The 20,388-nt window shown below is 30.9% G+C and overlaps 1 protein-coding gene across 1 annotated transcript in view; it reads left to right on the top strand.

Annotated features, from left to right (window-relative positions):
* CTNNA3 (catenin alpha 3) overlaps positions 1-20,388 on the top strand; it is a 1,416,183-nt gene that overhangs the window by 1,350,319 nt on the left and 45,476 nt on the right. Inside the window, exons 17-18 of the mRNA XM_039871928.1 lie at positions 3,400-3,505; positions 13,727-13,861. Of these exons, the coding sequence (XP_039727862.1) occupies positions 3,400-3,505; positions 13,727-13,861 (241 nt within the window). The remainder of the gene's footprint in view (positions 1-3,399; positions 3,506-13,726; positions 13,862-20,388) is intronic.

Below are 20,388 nucleotides of genomic sequence, written 5' to 3'. Positions count from 1 at the left end.
AAACAGATTAACCAGTTGCCCAGGTTCAAATTCCATCTTCAACACTTAATAACTGTGTATTTCTACAAAAAAATAAATGTAATGCTCCTCAGTTTTCTCTCCTGTGAGATGAAGATAGTAATATTCCTAAACTCATAGGGTTATAATAATAATTAAATTAGTTCTCATATTGAATAGTGCTTAGCACATAGAAAATACTAAATGTGTTAACCACTTTCATGGAACAAAATATATGCTGCCATTTTTTTTATCTATTAAGTTAACCACTATGTCCCGAATTTTTATAAAATATCAAAAGAAAAGAAAATTAAAGGAAAAGATTTCGACCTTGAAATGGGAAATAATATTATGTTACCAGAGATTTAGGGGCTACAAAGTACAAAAGTTATAATTAAGCTTTTTGTTTTGTTTTTAATTATAGCAGAAAATACAAAATTATTTCAAAAATATTCTCTGTCCTTAAAAACACAAAATAAGTTCATGAAACTATTTGATATTTTCTATTATTAAATCAGACTTCTAGTTAGTTGAACTGTTACTGATCAGTTATATCATCTTATTACTTGTGCTAATTAAGATGGTGGATGCCGGAAAGGGGGTGAGGACAGGGAGAAGAATGGGAGTCAAGGTTGGAGCAATGTCAAAAATAACTCAAAAGTTTATGCTGCACTAATAAATTAAGTTTCAAAGGCATCACTTTTACTTGCGTTAATAAAATTTTCAGCGGCATCAACATCACGGTGTTGTTGCAGCCTTTCCCATTATACCTTCTAACCTAAAACTGGCCGACTCTACTTCAGAAGTTGATCTGCCCTCCTTCTAGGGGAGAATAGATAGGTTATTATTGTAACCACTATTTATTAAAGATTTCTGGCCTCCAATTATTTTTAAAAAAATTTCTGTCCACTCCCTCCTCCTTTGAATGTCTTTCTCTCTAGGATCCAAACTCAATGATTTAAGACCCGATTTGCTGACAGGAGATCCTGAGAACCCATTATGAAAATGAAGGCAGCAAACAACGTTTGAATGTATTTCCCAATTTAAAAAGCCTTCATTACATAGTACATTTCAGGCTGAGTATGTTAAAAATTTATCATAGTTTCGGTAATTGCAGCTTCCTCTGGAAGCCTGGCATGATATGGAATCATTTATAAAATGTATATTTTGTTTGGCACTCAATAGGAAGCTTGCCAGGCAATACATTTAATTAGGAACATGAGGAAGAGAATAATTGTGGTCTGTCATAATGTATTATCATTCCTTTTAAGTTCTCCATGCGTTTAAGATAGTGGTCTTATAACAAGTTATGTATTTAAAGCTAGAAGTAATTTTCTTTTATTGGCCTGGGGTTTTAATATGGGGGAAATATATTATTTTGAGGGGAAAGGTGCATTAGCTTCATTCCTTAAATATAACTCTATGTTCATTGTTTAAGCTAAGAGCGTTAGCTGCTCTCCTTAGGTACAACCTTTGTCTGTTATTTAAAACCTTGAAAATTGATGCATTGCCTTTTAAGAACTTAGACAGCTTTAAGTTTAACTTTGTCTGGAGATGCATAGAAATAATAAAATGCAATGCCTTTCTTGAACGTAACCATGTGTATAACATCTAGTCTTGCCCGATATTAATTTGATAAGAGCAACTGGAATATTGTAATGATTAATTTTTTATAAAGCAACCTGGGTCAGCAGATTTAAAGAGAAGAAATATGATGATAACCATCCTCTGAGATCAGGTTTTCATTTTGTTAGACATGATGTTCCATTTTTACAAGAAAAACTTGCTTATAATGAATTTGAGAGGCACCATGGAAAAAAAAAATGCAGTGAAAGGGACTTTTTGGCACACGGGACACACAGATTTTGGTGTTCAGATTTTCAGGTATAGAATAATCTGATCATTTACCTTTTCATGAATCCCCTCTGTCTTTTATTACTACACGGTGATAGTCTTCTTAGTGAATAGTGCTTTTCCTCTAACAATAAATCTCATTAGATTTAACATAAGGGCATTAACCTTCAAGATCAGTCAATGGTATAAATAAGACATAAACAAAGATTATTTTCATTCTCCTCTTCTAACTCCACTCTATTTTGGCCTCTCAAAATCTTCCTTTTCTCACTCTGACCAGTTTATTTCTCCTCCCTACCTCCCTCACTCTCCACACTTACATGGAAGCATGAAAACAATTGTGTGAATGAGCAATTCCTGCAGGGTCTGTTCTCTGCTAGGAACAAGGAATAGAACCCAAATGATTAGAATAATCATTGTGTTGACACTCAATAGAGGGTTAGGAATTGGACATAAATAAGGAGAGAAGTGGTTTTATGTGGATGGAACAGTTATATTGATTCAGGTAATTATTTATTTTTGAGGAGAGAGAAAACAGACAAATACCTCCCTACCTCATCTCATTACAAAAATGTAGGAAGTGTATTTCTTTCTTCTTAACTACCTTGCGAAATCACTAAATGAACCCAACTTTTATTCCATGGCATTAGGAACCACGATTATTTTCAAGTAACAACCATAACAATGACAACTTGTATTATTGAATGCTTGCTTTTTTTAAAGCAACATTCTGAGCATATAGAAATTAATGCATGTAATTCTTAGAATGACTCCATGGAGTGGGTGCTTCTATTACTACCAAGGAAACTGGGACACGAAGTGGGTATTTATCTAGATCGACTTTCACAAACAGTAATAAGAGATCTGTTTTGGAGAAATAGTTTAAGATCGTGAAACTCCATATTCATACTTAACTATGATATTACTACAAATTAATTGTGGAGGAGAGATAATATCATAAAAACAAAATGTAATTAACTGAAAGACAGTAAAAAAGGATTAAAAAGAGCAAGACTAAAAGACTTGCTGATCAAAACACACCATTGAACAGATATAATATTTAAAATCACACATTTCCTCCTTGAATCAGGAAAATACCTTTGCCTAGAGGTCTCCATACCCTCCAAGAATATTTCTAGGCTGAGGTTTACTGTAAGAAATACCTGAGCATGAAATGTAATGAAGTCCATCATCTTGGCAGTATTTCCTGAATCTTAACACAATAGGCTGGCCTGTTTTCCTTCCTTCCTTCCTTCCTCCTTCCTTCCTTCCTTCCTTCCTTCCTTCCTTCCTTCCTTCTTTCCTTCCTTCCTTCCTTCCTTCCTTCCTTTCTCTTTTCTCTCTCTCTCTCCTCTTTCCTCCCTCCTCCTTCCTCTCTCTCTTTCTTCTCTTTTCTTTCTTGTCATTTTATAGTTAAGTCTAATAGAGGCCTATCTAAAACTGAAGTATGTAAAGCTAATAGTTAGTACTTTGGGGTACAAATCTTGTATGTGTATGTATGTGTGTTAGCATGATCCACTGCAAGTAACACGCATCTTTTACTTTAAGGGGCAAAGGGCCGCTAAAGCACACAACCGATGTGATCTATGCAGCTAAAATGATATCAGAATCAGGATCAAGGATGGATGTCCTCGCACGGCAGATTGCCAACCAGGTGAGTTTTCTATAAATGGACTTGAAAGTCTATGCTAATTGTTTTCTGCCATTTCAACATTGTCTAGTAAAAAGTTAATTTTTTCCTCTATTGGATTGGTATTTATTATTATTGAATTATTTTTTAGTTTTACTGAACAATTAATACACAAGCAGTGAATCATTCATTTTAAAGAAGCTTAAGTATTACTTAGGGCATTATTAGCAGTAGAAGTAATAATTAGAACATTATTTCTAAGATTTTTTGAGCTCCAAATATATTCAAATTATTTTAAATATCAGCTTTTTGAGTTTCAAATATATTCAAATTATTTTAACAGGCTGTAATACCTGATGTTAGTATTTTTTTCTTAATATCTTAGATTTCTTATTTTTTCTTTTCAAAGATCAGTACTTTTCAAGATTCTAGTATGTTAGGTTTTCTGTGTCAATATTTACTGGTATTCTATGGAAAATTGCAAGACAAATAGTAATTATTAGTGTATTAAAGTGAAGATATAAAATGTGAAATTATATAATCCTTATACTGATGCTCTAAACAGTTTTTTCTTTATATTTCTCTCATCTATATATCAATTTTCTAAGCAGCAGCTACATTATCAGTTACCTCACTTTATTTGAAAGATCTCTCAGTTCTTTTGTTAATGTACTGAGATGTTTAATTAATATTTCAAACTGAAAATATATTACTTTGCATAATTGTTAATATTTAACTTTATAATACATATTTATCTCCACTTAGAAAATTTACTTTTTTGAGTTTGAAACTATTCCATATTATTTATTGCTTATATAATTTTATAGGAACTTTATTGGGCTACTTCTTATTATTTACTCTTTTTATCCTCCATTTCTTGGAATAATAAGAACTTTCTCTTATTAGATATTGTATTTGTGGACATAAGGGAGGAGAAATAAATAAGGAATAATAATAACAGAGACAAATATTTTAAAACATTCCTGAATACATATATATATATATATACATATATATATATTTGATGTCCTGCCACTTTAAACATTATAAACATTTTATTAATCTTTTTAGTATTTATTATTTATAGTTAAAAAACATAATTCAAAATCTAGTATGAGTAAATTACTGAAACCCAAATCTGCCCATGGGTTTCTATCGTTTAAAATTTTATTTCATTCACTTTTATGAGACTGAATAGTAACAAAATAAGTGAAACCATAATGCATTTGACAGATTTATGTGTACTAAAAACTTTTTAAATACTTAATGCTTCCTACCAGTGTGCTTGTTTATTTCAAAATGCCCAATTTTCAGGGTTTAAATAATTGTGTCACTTTGAAGTATTTTTTTCTTATACTGATTTTTTTCCTTTAATTGGATCAAATCACCTTGCAGTAGGTACTCTGCCCCCTTTCTCTCTGGTAACCACTACACTGTTTTCTGTGTCTATGAGTTTTTTATTTGTTTGTTTGTGTTGTTCATTTGTTGCTTTCAGTTTTATATCATGGAAGAAAGCAGAAGTATTGTTTCATTTCCATATAACTTCTCTGACAAATAATGACTCTCTGGTCTTTTTCACTTTATATAGTAAAGTAGTTTCAAATGAATTACATTTGAACAAATAGGGTTCTAAAGAATCAAAGTTGAGAAAAAAGAAACATTTATTACAGTGATCACGGGGAGATTGTTTATGACTGTGCTTCTGATATTGTTTAATAGACTAACATAAAAATTTTAGACAGAGAATAATACCTGAAGTAGATTGTGGAATACAATTGAATAATGTAAGCAAGGCAATATTCACAGTGTCTATGTACACTATGAACAAAAATCTGCCTGAGCATTGGTAGCTTTCTTTTTTGAAGAATTTAATAGTTCAAAAAAAAATTAACAATTTTTATGATGCTTTCTAATCTGTTTTTTACTAGAGTGTCAGAGAGTCAAACATCAATCAATTTTCAATTCTACTCAACATGAATGTGTGTGTGTGTGTGTGTGTGTGTGTGTGTGTGTGTGTGTGTAGTGTTAGGCCAATTTAGTTTCATTCTGTAAAATATCAGTCAAAATTCACATGTAGAGAATGATTATCAGATTATTAATTGAGGTTTCATATTCTGCCTCTCTTCTCTCCTCTCCTCTCCTGCCCGCTCCTCTCCTCTTCTCTTTCTTCTTCCTTCCTTCCTTTCTTCTCTCTTTCCTGTCTAGTTTCCTTGGACATATGTTTATGTGTGTAATGTACATTTCACTACTCAGGCATTGCTATTATGTGGCTAGCAAGGAAGAGATTAACAAAAACCTTCTGTTTTAACATCCAGAAGCCTAATGTAAACTTACTTTTCCCAAACCGATCTTCTCTTGAGCTTTAAAATTGTTTTGAGATAGTATCGTAGATTATATATGTCATTCATGACCATATAGTGTAAGTCCTACTGAATTCTAGTACAAATTAGACAGTGTATTCCTAAAGGACAGAATGTTGTTAGTATTCACAATTCCTAAACATTTTCCTAGTGAATACAGACAATGAAAAGTTGGAGACATACCCTTTCTATAAATCCAAGATTTATTTATTTGTATTTCTGTACTCAAATGAACTGGATAATACCTTACAAAATAGAAATAATACCCAGAAATATCTCAATTTCTTACAGAAGCAATATATCCCAAATAAATAAAAAGAGATGAGTAGGACCTAAAATAAAATTACATCTGCTAAAATGTTTTGTACAAGGAGAGGAAAAATTAGACTTTTTGACCCCTGGGGTATGTCTGAAGCTTGATACTCCTTCACTGTAATTTTTCCCAAAGCAAAGATATCTAGATTATTGATTGGATACTCTTCCCTAATCATAACTGAATGCAATTAAAATACATTTTCAGTGTTAAATACATTAAAAGCAAATGATAATTCAAGAAAGATGACATTAAAAAGCACAAGATAAAGAATTACAAGCCAAATCATGCACAATGCACTCAACTGTGAACAAAATAATCTACAAATGTAATTTATATTGGTATTTTGACAAAATATTGCCATGGGTAGCCTCATTTGAATTGTTTCCCTGCTGATGTTGTGAGAGTCAATTTTTTTAAATAATAAAACTATATTAAAATGAAAATTCTGAAGCATTATTATACCATTCTAACAGGTCTCTTAAGAGTATATTTCCTAGATGCATCTTGAGACAATATTTGTGTTTTGATGCTATTTTCTGTCTAAAATTTATTCTGAGCAGATATATTAAAAACCAGATTTGCTCTCCAGATTAATGAACTTCTGATTTATACAAATAAATGTATAGCAGGTTCTCAGGAATTAAATAGACATAGATAAATATATAAATGCTGAAATATTTGATTTGTTTGCATTCTTAAAGCAATAGTCTTCTGTTAAAAGGCATGCTGTTTTACTGCTTCCCACTTTTGTTGAATCTTTGACATTTTCCCATTGAAACAATTTCTGAAATGCTTTGACGGTTATTGTATATTTAGTTTTATTTCATGGATGCAAAACTATGGCCCTAGGAACCAAAAATAAGTTGTAGAGTCTAGAAAGAAGGGGTATTTGGTATAGGAGAAGAAAAGGAAAGATGAAAATATCTTCTTTATAGATGGCTGGCAGTCTTTAAACAAAATTCCAAATAATCAAATTTTGTCTGAGTTACCTTTTTGCCATCCCTCTCACATTCTGATTCTGTATACAGGGAAAAAACAATTTTATTAGTTTGTTTCAATCTAAGAAACTCTTCAGTTAACACATTTCAGATTTTAGGGAGGGAGATAATATTTTTTGTTAATTTTACTTTATTAGTTTCGAGTATACAGTTCATTGGTTAGACATTTGTATAGTTTATAAACAATCTCTCAGATTGCTCTTTCTTTCCTCTGGCTTTCCACCCAGCCATTACATTAATGCTAACTGTATTTTCTATGCCATGTTCCTGAACTGTGGCCATCTATCAACTACCAATTTGTACTTTTTTAACCCTTCACTCTTTTCTTCCAGCTCCTCAACCCCCCTTCCCTCTGGCTATAACCAGATTTTCCTCTATATTTATGAATTTGTTTTTGATCAGCTCGTCCTTTTTGTTCCTTAGATTCCTCAAATAAGTAAAATGATCATATAGTACTTATCTTTCTCTTTCTGACTTATTTCACTCAGCATAATAACCTCTAGGTCCATCCATGTCGTTGCAAATGGTAGGATTTTATTTTTTCATGGCTGAGTAATATTCCATTGTATATATGAACCATAACTTCTTTATCCAATCATCTGTTGATGGGCATTTAGGTTGCTTCCATATTTTGGCTATTATAAATTGTGCTGCCATGAACATAGGAGATCATAGATCTTTACGGATTTTTGTTTTGGTTTTCTTTGGATAAATACTCAGAAGAGCAATTGCTGGGTCATAAGGTAGATCCATTTTAAATTTTTTGAGAAACCTCCAGACTGTTTTCCTTAGTGGCTGTAGCAATTTACAATGTCACCAACAGTGTATGAGGATTCCCTTTGCTCCATATCCTTGCCAGACTTGTTCTTTGATTTATTGATGATAGCTATTCTTATAGGTGTTAGGTAATATCTCCTTGTGGTTTTAATTTGCATTTCTCTGATGATTAGTGACCTTGAACATCTTTTCATATGTGTATTGGCCATCTGTATTTCCTCTTTGGAGAAATATCTGTTCAGGACTCATGTTTTAATTGGATTGTTTGGGTTTTTTTTGCTGTTGAGTTATATGAGTTCTTTATATATTTTGGATATTAACCTCTTATCAGATGTATCATAAGTGAATATCTTCTCCCATTCAGTCAGTTGTCTTTTTGTTTTGTTGATGGTTTCCTTTGCTGTGCAAAAACTTTTTAGTTTGATATAGCCCCATTTGTTTATTTTTTCCTTTGTTTTTCTTGCCTGAGAAGATATGTCTGAAAGTAATTTTCTGAGAACACGTCTTTTACTTTCTTGGCTTATTTGATTTCCAGGTATTTTATTGTTTTTGATGCAATTGGAAATGGGATTGTTTTCTTAATTTCTCTTTCCAAAAGTTAATCATTGGTGCATAAAAATACCACTGACTTCTGAATGTTAATTTTGGATTCTGCTACTTTATTGAATTCATTGATCAGTTCTAACAGTTCTCTGGTGGAATCTTTAGGGTTCTCTATGTATAGTATCATGTTGTCCACAAATATATATGGGAGTTTTACTTCTTCCTTTCCAATTTGGATACCCTTTATTTCTCTTTCTTGTCTTATTGCCATGGCTAAGACTTTCAATACAATATTGAACAAGAGTGGTGAAAATGGACATCTTTATCTTGTTCCTGATCTTAAGGAAAACGTTTTTAGCCTTTCCCCAAAGAGTATAATGGCCTTTATTATGTTGAGGTATGTTTGGAAGGGAGGTAATATTTTTGAGTTATAATCTAATACATAGGAAAGTCAATCCTTCTAAGAAATTCTCAAGGAAGTCAATATAAAAGCTGAAAAGTAGGTTAGGCCAGAACTTTATACTTACTAAAAGAAAGGAGTATTGATAAAGATGGAAAACATGTTAGTCTTAAATTTGATGTTCAAATTACATGCCATTGATAGCATTTTCTCAATAGCTGTATGTCCAAACCAAGTTGAAACTAAAAATGAATTGGAAACAATTCTTATACTTGAAAATATTAGTCTAACTAGAGAGATAAGACAAAATTTGAACAGCATATCTAGTTTTTGGTAAAATGACATCTATGCATTGAAAAATGCTAAATCATACCTTCCCAAATATAACAATCACAAGTCAGCATGGTCAGTGTAGACCATATAAGTTTGTGTTGTCCTTCATCTTTGATATCATTAAAGAGTTCCACTATATTTTTAATCATATTTCCCTAGATAGTCTTCTCTTATGTGTTTTAGAAACCTCAGTTTGCTAAGGAGCAGCAAACATAGGCCCAACAAAGAAAAAAATGTTTAAAGTATGTTGAGATTTCTAGGTAGAGAATTATCTTGAATTAATGACTGACTAAGTTTAATAGATGGGAGAGAGGGAAAAAGAACTCTTTATTGAGATAGTTAATAAACAAGAAAAATGGTTTTATAGATTGCAAGATGGAGTATGAGATAGTTGAAGGATCTATTTATTGAGAGTGAAATGTTGATAAGACAATAAGATCAACAAATGCCAATAGGTATATGGGTCTTCTGAATATAAGGCTGAATGATAGAGATTTGGTAATTTTTATTTTGTAAGTGATAGATAAAGCCAGAGCATCATATACTATTATCCAAAAAGAGGGTAAAAGTGAAAAGATGATCTAGAATAAAAACTGAGAACACCAATGGCAGTGTTGAAAATTGTTTAGATGGCATGTTCATGAGCAAGGAGAGAGGGGAGGATTACAGGGTTGTGGAAGGGTAATTGTTTGGGGATTTTATGTTGGTAGATTCAAGGATAGAAAAAGGAAATATTAAAAGTGCAGAGAAAGATGGGATCATTGATGACCTATGACCCTGAGGAAGGTGAAATGAGACAGCCTCTGGGCTGGAGTACAGGTAGAGAAATGAGTTCTGGGAAAGGAAAGGTCATGGATATAGACTGCTTTTGCTATCACTTGTTGCTTGAAATTTCTATTCTAGCAATTCACGATGACATCTAATATGTTTTGACAACAAACTTTGCCAGCTTAGCAGAAATTAAACTTGTCTATAATTGCAAAATTCATCTTAAATGTTTCTTAAAGTTTACACTCCAATATGTATATATTTTGTATATATTTTGCTAATTCACTCTTAAAATGTAAACTTACTTTTTCTCTCATTATTAAAAAAATGTATTTTGTATTGGTACCAAGCGTCTTACTAGAAAAGTGAAAGCTGGTTTAGCGTGAGAAAAACACTTAGGCTAACTGCTTGCCTGTAGTGAGTGTCCTGATGGTTAAAACTTAAATTATATATAAAAAAATCTTTGCATTAAAAAGCTAACCAGATGTCTTGGTCAACATCTCCTATCTTAATAAACTGAGAAATAAACAAAGTGTGTTATGATATTCTATCACTTGATTTGCCTGAAAGTCCCTAGCAGAGTTCCTTGAAAAGTTATTTTTATGCAAATTTTATTTTTAAAAAGTCAAGGACAAAAGTGCTCTACAAATCTAGGGCCCAAAGTTTTTCTATCACTTTCATGTAAAAATACAAATGGTGGGAAAATATTATTTGACTTAATAAAGATTTGTCAATTGATAGAAGAGCATTCTTAAAATGGGAATGACTTATTCTCCCGATTCTGCATCTAGGAAGTCAAAACCTACTCAGAGACACTTTCCAAATATTAATAGGAAAGAAGCTTTAATAAATTTTATAGTATGGAATTTACCAGTTACTATGTTTTTTTTGCTACAGTTATAAATCTGACTATCATTGTTAGGTGTAACCAAGATTCTTATCAATTCTGAGAATGAAGGGTAAATCTGGGTCAAACAACTTTTAATTTCAAAAGTTCAACTTCAAATTTTCTAGTCATTTGACTCATTCTCTCATTAACAGAATTCTAAACTCTTCTAGTATGGCTTTGAAAGAGTCCTTTGAGAGAGACTGTATGTTTTGCTTGGCAATCGCAACATTGGTTATTGGTTAAAAACATAATTTTTAATTTATAAATTCAATTTTATCAGAAGTTATATAGTGGTGCTGATCTTTAAGGAAAAAATCCACACTAATGCTACTTATAATTTATAGATAAGAGTGTCAATTTAAAAAACCAATTTACAAATCAGAGTGGCAATTTACTGTTTTGTCTATATAAGATAAAACTGGAAGGAAAACTGATATTTTTCCTATAGCAGATTGCAGAGGTTAAGTGTTGCCAGATCACATGAGTTTGAATACTAGTTCTACCAATTAATAAAATTGAGCAAGTCAATTAATCTCTGTGTGCCTCAGTTTCCTTCTTTGTTAGAAAGGGGATAATGATAGAATCTACCTCATGGAGTTGCGTGATTATTAAAAGAGTTAATATAGACAAAGCTCCTAGAATTGTATATGACAGATTAAAACGCTATACATATCAGGGATTATCACTGAGTTCATCCATGAGAACAAAGAATAAATAAAGCTCTTACTCAGTGAGAACAGACAAAGAAAATGGTGTTTTCAATGTATGTTATATAGAAGAGATCATTAGACAGTGAATGGAACAGAAAATTAAATTTGAATCTTTAGACAAATTATATACTCTATTCAAAACCTAGTTTGCAAATGTGCAAGTAACAATAATAAGATCTAAGTAAAATGACACTCTGAACTAAGAATTCTGCATGTAAAGAACATGGCACAGTGCCTGGCACATGGTAAAATAATGAAATGGTTTGCCTTTCATCATTATAGGTAATTCTGGATAACTAATTTTGATCTTTGAAAAAACAGTACTAATCACTTCAAAATAATGATGGAGACATAGTTTTGCTGTAATTTTTTTCTTTGAAACTATGCAACACATAATATCCTGTGATGAAAAAAATACACTCCAAATTCTCTTAAGTTTAGTGATTTAAAATAAAACAAATTTAAAATAAAATAGATATGGGTTCAAATACTGACTCTGGCATAAGCTCTTCAATACTGGAAAAAATGTTATGCTTTCTAAATTTCGATTTCTCATCTGTAAATTGGAGAAATCCCTCTTTCTTCTTCCTTTCTTCTTCTTCCTTCTTCCCACTCCCCTTTCTTTCTTTCTCTTTGTCCTTCTCCTCTTCCTCCTTATTAGTTATAGTTTAGTACTTCTGGTGAGATTTGGGGAATTAAAATATAAGAAACACCCTTAAAGTCAAGATTTTTCTATCATCTCTGATTGTCTCTTTGGTTATTGTGTATCTTTGTGTCCATTCATATGTCCGTGCTTATTTAGCTGATTGATAGTATTTCTACAGAGTGCTATCTTTGTCGATTAACTTTTACTCAAGGGTCACATGTTCCCATCTTGTCCACTCATTCTGGAGCTATGCACAGTAGTCTATTTAGCAAACATAAATGAGAATGAGATTCTCAGGAATTTCCCAACAATATTCCAGTTTAGATAAAGGCAGAAATGCATGGAATACTTTCTGGTCTTTCCTCCTACATTTTAATTTGCATTTTAGGCCATTAAAATTAAAGCTTTTTGATAATATTTTTATATTTATAAAAGTAATATGTATTATTTTAAGATATGCAAAATATGAGGAAAATGAATATTATTATGTTTATTTACCATTTTAACATATTTCCCAGTTTTGATTAAAATAGTATATAAAATTTTAAATACTAAGTTTTCTACTTTCCAAAAACATTTTCTCACATATTTGAAAATATCATTTTCTTGATACTACATAAGCATTCCACTGTATAGGACATTTATTTCCAAATTTTGCTATTATAAGTAATGCTGCAATGAATATCTTTGCATAAAATTAGTCTTTATATTTCTCCATCCTTATGAAAATGTATTTAAAGTAGAATTGAGTTATCAGGTATTTAAAAAAACCTGTTAAAATTGCATAGGAGAAAGAATACAAAGATTAAACACTGACCAAAGATATTTATGTTATAATGAAGCTCAAAGCTGTACACTAACAAGTTCCTTACAGAAAATAATATAATATAGGAGACTGCTTTTGGTAAAAAAATTTAATACCTCTCTAAAACATGAATGTCATCTGTTTCTTGGCTTCAGATAGATCACAGCTGTTATCTAAGGTAAAAATGAATATTTTTTGTCTGTAATAGTTAAGAGCTTTAAATAATGAAAGTAAGAGAACATAATGCATGTAATATGTTTTGTTTGCACATTTTTTGTACCCATATACATAACAAAGCACAAACAATTAGAATTATGGGTCCCTAGGAGTATTCTAATAGCAACTTTAGGTGAAAGGAATAATTGCATGTTAAATATTTTTTTATATTTACCTAAAAATGTAATCTGAAGATTTCTAAACTTATTATAAATTAAAGGCATTATTTCATGTATCTTTTTATGTTTGGAAATTCTTTTACTGTTTCTTTTGCCTATACTGAAGAAATCAAGGACAAAACATGAATAAATTCTTCTAATGGTGGAAGCATATCAGAATCTACCCGAGCTTGGTCTCTAAGAATTGGGGTTCAATGAAAATAAAATTGCTGCTTGATGAGATGCCATAATGTCAATATTTACTCACTTTGATCTACTTATTATTTACTTTGCTATTTCCATTTTTATCTTTTACGCATATTTAGTGTCCAGATCCATCATGCAAACAGGACTTGTTGGCCTATCTAGAACAAATTAAATTCTACTCTCACCAACTGAAAATCTGCAGTCAAGTTAAAGCTGAGATCCAGAGCCTGGGGGGAGAGCTCATCATGTCAGCTGTGAGTATTGCCCAACATTTGTACCATCACATGTAGAAAATGCTGAAAACAAAGCAGCTACACTCCTTCTTACTCCACCGAATTATATAGACCCATGTAGGTTACCAGATCAATTGGAATATAAAATTTTGCATATAATTAAACTAATGCGAAATCTCATCAAATTTCTTAAGGAAATGTTAAATAGGTATAACTTTTTAAATTCACTTCAGAGATTTTTAGAATGAGGTTTTGGAAACCATTTGGATAAGAAATAAATGTTAATTTACAGCATGGTTTTCAGACTTCATAAAGAGTACAGATAGAATTCTGAATTTAATCCTATAACTTTCATAAAATAAATACAAATGTAATTGAAAGTTAATGAAATATTTGCTTTATACTCATTTTCTCTCATTCATTTCTATAACATATAGATCTTGAAAACTTTTATTTCCACATGTAATTGTAGAAGTATGATAGAACATTACAGATATAGGGGGAACTTTTTATAAATTTTTTAATGATCCTGAGTTTCAATCTGCTATAAAATGACCATGGTAGAAATAATGTCTAACTTTTCTACTCATCTTTTAATAACAGTAGATCATTTCTTTAGAGCAGGTAAGGTAATAAAATAATATTTGATATCTATATTGGATTCAGTTTTCAGTGACTTTGAGAAGGGCATAGACCAACATTATAAATTTAAGTTAAAGTGAAACATCATGAATGTTCTAAGAATTTATATTCATGAAGACAAATTTTTCAAAGCGATAACAGCATACTTATAAATTTGAAATGTCTAGGACCTCAAAAGCTTGACATTCAAATTTCCCTCAAAGAAATAACAGTCTTAAAAAGAATATATTTGCAGAAACAAGCAAAGAATTACGATCAACGGTAGATGGCAGGGAACTAATCCTTATTAACTATCTATCTCTTAACTTTTATCTAATTAAATCTTCATAATAGCATGCCTCATAGATTGTTTTTTTGCTTATTTTTTTTTTTAACAATTGAAAAAAATGAAATTCAGAAAGATTAAATAGCTTTCCCAAGATCATACTAGTAAATGTCAGAATTGGGATTTACCTTCAAACACATATGCCTTCTGTATTCAGGTAAACAATCTTGAATCTATAATGAAACTGAAGAGCACCAATCAAAAGTGAATAATTTGGATATTATGTGTAGTTATTATAGAGATTAAGGTGATTAATTGTTTTTGATATTTATATTTTACAAAAAATAAAACAAAAAAGCATACAAATTAACACAACTTGTGCAATATTGGTGCCCTGTCACTTTTCAAAGGAAAATGTGTTTTAAATACAATCTATACCACACATAAACATTTTATGAATACATACATGTATACATGAATGCATATATACACATAGCATGTGTTCATTTATACGCACATTGGAAAATACTGTATCTTTATTCTCTATTGTTAGACATTTAGTCTTTATTTTCTCATTTACCATTATACTGCTTTAAGTGTGTAAAAAATTATTTGTGGACCCAAGTCTGTCTGTTATTTACTTTTCTTAATTTTACACACCTTCATTCACAAGTTTTTAATTTATATGAATTTTATTTTCTAATTATATGCTACTTCTTCATGTTGTCTGAAGCTAAGCTTTCAAAATAATTGATAGTTCAGCCTATACATTACTGCTGAAATATATTATTGTTAATTGTCCCTCCAAAATATCATTTTCTCCAGATGTATAAATTGAGTTTGTATTTCTTCCTATTTGGTATGTGGATTCAAATTCATGAACTTTACATATTTTATAGATAGATTACGCATGAGCCATTTGGAATTCATGATTTACAATTTAAAAACTGAGTCATTATATAAAGTGAGAAATAACTCTTTGTCATCATTTTACCCACAATTTCTCACTAGAAAGAAATAAATCTGAAAAAAGGAAGCATACCCCCTTTTACATGCCTTATAGCCATCTGCTTACAGGTAGATTCTGGAAAGCTTTTTATTTTTATTATTTCTTTATTTAATTTGTTTATTTTTAATTACATTTGACATTCACTATTATTTTATATTAGTTTTGAGTATACAGCATAGTGGTTAGACATTTATATAATTTATGAAATGATCCCACCAATAAGTATAGAATGGCACAATTTTCATAAAATAAATGCTAATGTAATTGAAAATTAATGAAATAATTGCTTTATACTCATTTTTCTCTCATTCATTTCATAGAAATACAGATCTTGAAATCTGTATGGAATTGTACTGAATCTTAGTTTGCTTTGGGTAGTAGAGACATTTTGAAGACATTAGTTCTTTCTATCCATATGCATGGTTTATGCTTCCATTTATTTTTATCTTCTTCAATTTCTTTCTTCGATATCTTATAATTTCCTGAGTATGGATTTTTACCTCCCTGTTTAAATTTATTCTTAGATTTTTTTTATACAATTGTAAATGGGATTATTGTCTTAATTTCCCTTTCTGATAGTTCATTATTGATGTATAAAAATGCAACCGATTTCTGAATTTCAATTTTGTATTCTGCTACTTTACTGAATTTATTTATGTTTTATTAGTTTTTTGGTGGAACCTTTAGGGTTCTATTTAGTATCATGTTATCTGCAAATAACGACCGTCCTACCTTTTCCTTTTCAATTTGGATGCCTTTTATTTCTTTTTCTTTTCTGATTGCTTTGGCTAGGACTTCCGATACTATATTGAATAAAAGTAGTGAAAGTGGACATCTTCATTTCATTCCTAATTGTAAGGAAAACACTTTTAGTTTTCCACCTTTGACATGATGTTAGTTGTGCATTTATCATATATGACCTTTAGTATATTGAGAATTGTTTCCTCTATTCATAACTTGCTGAGGATTTTTATTATAAATGGATGCTGGGTTTTATGAAACACTTTTTCTCCATCTTTTGCTATGATCATGTGATTTTTATTTTTTATTTTGTTTATGTGGCATATTATGTTAATTAATTTGCAGATATTGAACCAGCTTTGCATCCCAGGAATAAATCCCAATTGATCATGGTATATGATTTTTTTCAATATATTGCTGAATTCGGTTTGCTAATATTTTGTTGAAGGTTTTCACATTTATGTTTATCAGGGATATTGGCCTATAATTACTTTTTTTGTAATGTCTTAATCAGGGTAATGCTGACTTCATCAAATGAGCTTGGGAGTCTTCCCTTCTCTTGAAATTTTAAGGAAAGTTTGAAAAGGATGGGTGTTAATTATTTTTTGAATATTTGGTAAAATTCACCTGTGAAGCCGTTTGGTCTAGGACTTTTGTTTTTGGGAGATTTTGATTACCGATTTAATTTTAATAATAATAATCAGTTTTCTCAGATTATCTGTTTCTGCTTGATTCAGTCTTGGAAGATTATATGTTTCTAGGAATTTATCCATTACTTCCAGATTGTCCACTTAGTTGGAATATAATTATTTACAGTATTTTCTTATAATCCTTTGTATTTCTGTGGTATCAGTTGTCATTTCTCCCCTTTCATTTCTGATTCTATTTATTTGGGTCATTTCTCTTTTTTCCTTGATAAATCTGGTTAAAGGTTTATCAATTTTGTTTATCTTTTCAAAGAACCAGCTTTTGGTTTTATTAATCATTTGTATTTTCTTTTTTAAGACTCTATTTATTTCCACTCTCATATTTATTATTTCCTTCTTTTTATTCACTTTGGGTTTTCTTTGCTCTTCTTTTTCTCTTCCTTTTGGTATAAGATTATACTGTTTGAGATTTTTCTTGTTTCTTGAGGTTTGCCTGTGTTGCTATGAATTTCATTCTTAGGACTGCTTTCACTGTGTCCCATAGATTTTGGGTCATTGTGTTTTCATTTCCAATTGTCTAAAGGTATCTTTTGATATCTTCCTTGATATAATTGTTAATCCATTGTTTAGTAGCATATTATTTAGCATACATGTATTTGTGTGTTTTTCAAGTTTTTTTCTTGTAATTGATTTCTAGTTTCATACCATTGTAGTTGCAAAAGATATTTGATATGATTTCCATCTTCTTAAATTTTCTGAAACTTTTTTTGTGGTCTGTCATGTGATTTGTCATGGAAAATGTTCCATGTACACTTAAAAAGAATGTATATTTTACTGCTTTGTGGTGAATTGTCTAAAAATGCCAATTAAATCTATCTTGTCTAATGTGTCTTTTAAGGCTATTTTTTTGTTGAATTTCTGTCTGGAAGATCTATCCATTGATGTCAATGGGGTGTTAAAGTCCCCTGCTATGACTTTATTACTGTCGATCTCTCTCTTTATGTCTGTCAATATTTGTTTTATATATTTAGGTGCTCCTGTGTTGGTGCATCAGTGTTTACAAGGATTATATATTCTTTTTGGATTGATCTTTTAATTATGATGTAATGTCTTTCTATGTGTCATGTTGTAGCCTTTGCTTCAGAGTCTATATTGTCTGATATAAGTATTGCTACTCCAGCTTTTTAAAAAATTTAATTGGCATGAAATATCTTTTTCCATCCCTTTACTTTTAGTCTGTGTGTGTCTTTTGATCTTAAGTGGGTTTCTTGTAGATAGCATATGTATTGGTCTTGCTTTCTTATTCTTATGTCTTTTGATTGAGCATTTAATCATTTACATTTAAAGTGATTATTGATAGGTATGTAGTTATTGCCATTTTATTTTTCATATTTATGTTCCCTTTTTCCTTCCCTTCTGCTTAAATAATTCTCTTTAAATTTCTTACAATACCGGTTTGGCAGTCATGAACTCCTTTAGCTTTTTCTTGTCTGGAATGGAAAGCTTTTTAAATACATTTCACTTGCTTACACCAAAGCACACTTGCTTTAATCTCTCGGTGACCCTCAATTCTTCTCCTCATCCTCCTCCTCCTCCTCCCTCCTCCTCCTCCTCCTCCTCCTCCTCCTCTCCTCCTCCTCTCTTCTTCTTCTTCTTCTTCTTCTTCTTCTTCTTCTTCTTCTTCTTCTTCTTCTTCTTCTTAAAGAAGAAGAAGAAGTTTTTATCTAAGACATAATTTTACTATGAAGTCTTTTGGAAAGTAATGAGCATGTTTCATTACTAAAGTAGGGAAACTCATTAAATTTACTGAAATTTGTACTCAAATCTACAGATTATTTAAAGTTTGCTAAAGTTCACATTCCAAAATCAGGTTCATGAAACATTTCGTTAAGCAAATATGTTTTGTTAAAAAAGAAGTAAGTGTGATGAGAATGCATTTCTGGAGTGAATGGGCAGAATACTTTAGGAAGAAGCACTCTGGAGTAAAAATGAATTTATAGCATAAAGGGTTTTGAAAACCATTCTCAGTAGACCATTTAATTAAATACATCACTTAATTAAAATTATTTTTCAATCATTTTTACATCTATCTACAAGCACTTATCTTGAAATTACACATTACTTGTAAGGAAACCAAAGTGTTGATAGTTCAAAATCCCAACTATAAATTGTGTATTCTCTCTGTGCCAGGTAGCACAGAACATCTGGGGGATGCAAAGATGAATATACGGTGCCTTCTTTAAGATGCTCAAATAAATACATATATTACACCTAAATATACAAAAATGACTCCAAATTAATATAATGAATTATATTACATAGTGGTATGCCCAAAAGCACATAGTAAGTGGTAAGGAAATAATCAATTCCATTGATGTGACAAGTGGATAAGAGAAATCTCTAAGTGGCTTAACTGTAATTAGACCTGGATTGATTAGTAAAATCAAACGTCTACTTAGGGGAGTAGGAGAGAAAAAGGATTCAAGATAGATGAGACAACTGAAATAAAAAGATATAAATAGGGAAAGATAAGGAATTTTATGGAAATAGCGAACGGTCTGACATGACTAGAAACAATTATACTTGGTACTATTGGTGTGTATATTAGGGAGGGAGAGGGATAGAAGAGGACCTGCAAACAAAATTTGGTCTGTTTCAAAGGATTATTTATAATATTTTAACTTTAATCTGTGAGCAACTGAGTTGAAAAATGTTACGTTTGAGGTGGGCATAAACAAATCCATGTATTTGGAAGCTATCTGTTTTTAGCAGGGTGGTGACAGATAGGAAAGATGAAAAGATGAGGGATTTTGAAGATAAAGGCCTATTGAAGAAATACTTTTTAAAATAACAGTGAAAATCTTGACTAAGGCAATACTGATGAGAATGGAGAGCAGTGTAGTCATGTGAGAACAAATTTTAGGGTAATAGTTATTAGAGTCAATAATTTATTGAATGTTAATGATGTAGAAGAAAGAATTGATTACCCCCAGGGTTTTGAGATTTGGTATCTTACTTAGTCAACAGTGTCATCATTAACCAAAAGGTCTATACAGAAGAAAGAGCAAATTGAGAAGGGTAAAGCAATTCATCCAGCTTTTGCTTATTAAATTTAAGTGACTAAGGGGCATCCAAAGAGAAAGGTCTAGGGGAAGTTGGGTATACGGTTCTGGAACTCAGGAGACAGGAACAAAGGTAAAATAGATGGGACCATCGGTAAAATTATGTTGAAAAAGACAAAATG

Source organism: Pteropus medius, unplaced genomic scaffold (genome assembly GCF_902729225.1).
Source record: "Pteropus medius unplaced genomic scaffold, Ma_sr-lr_union100, whole genome shotgun sequence".
In the NCBI taxonomy this organism is placed as follows: domain Eukaryota; kingdom Metazoa; phylum Chordata; class Mammalia; order Chiroptera; family Pteropodidae; genus Pteropus; species Pteropus medius.
Note: the sequence above shows the minus strand (reverse complement) of the source record. Positions and strands in the feature narration are given on the sequence as shown.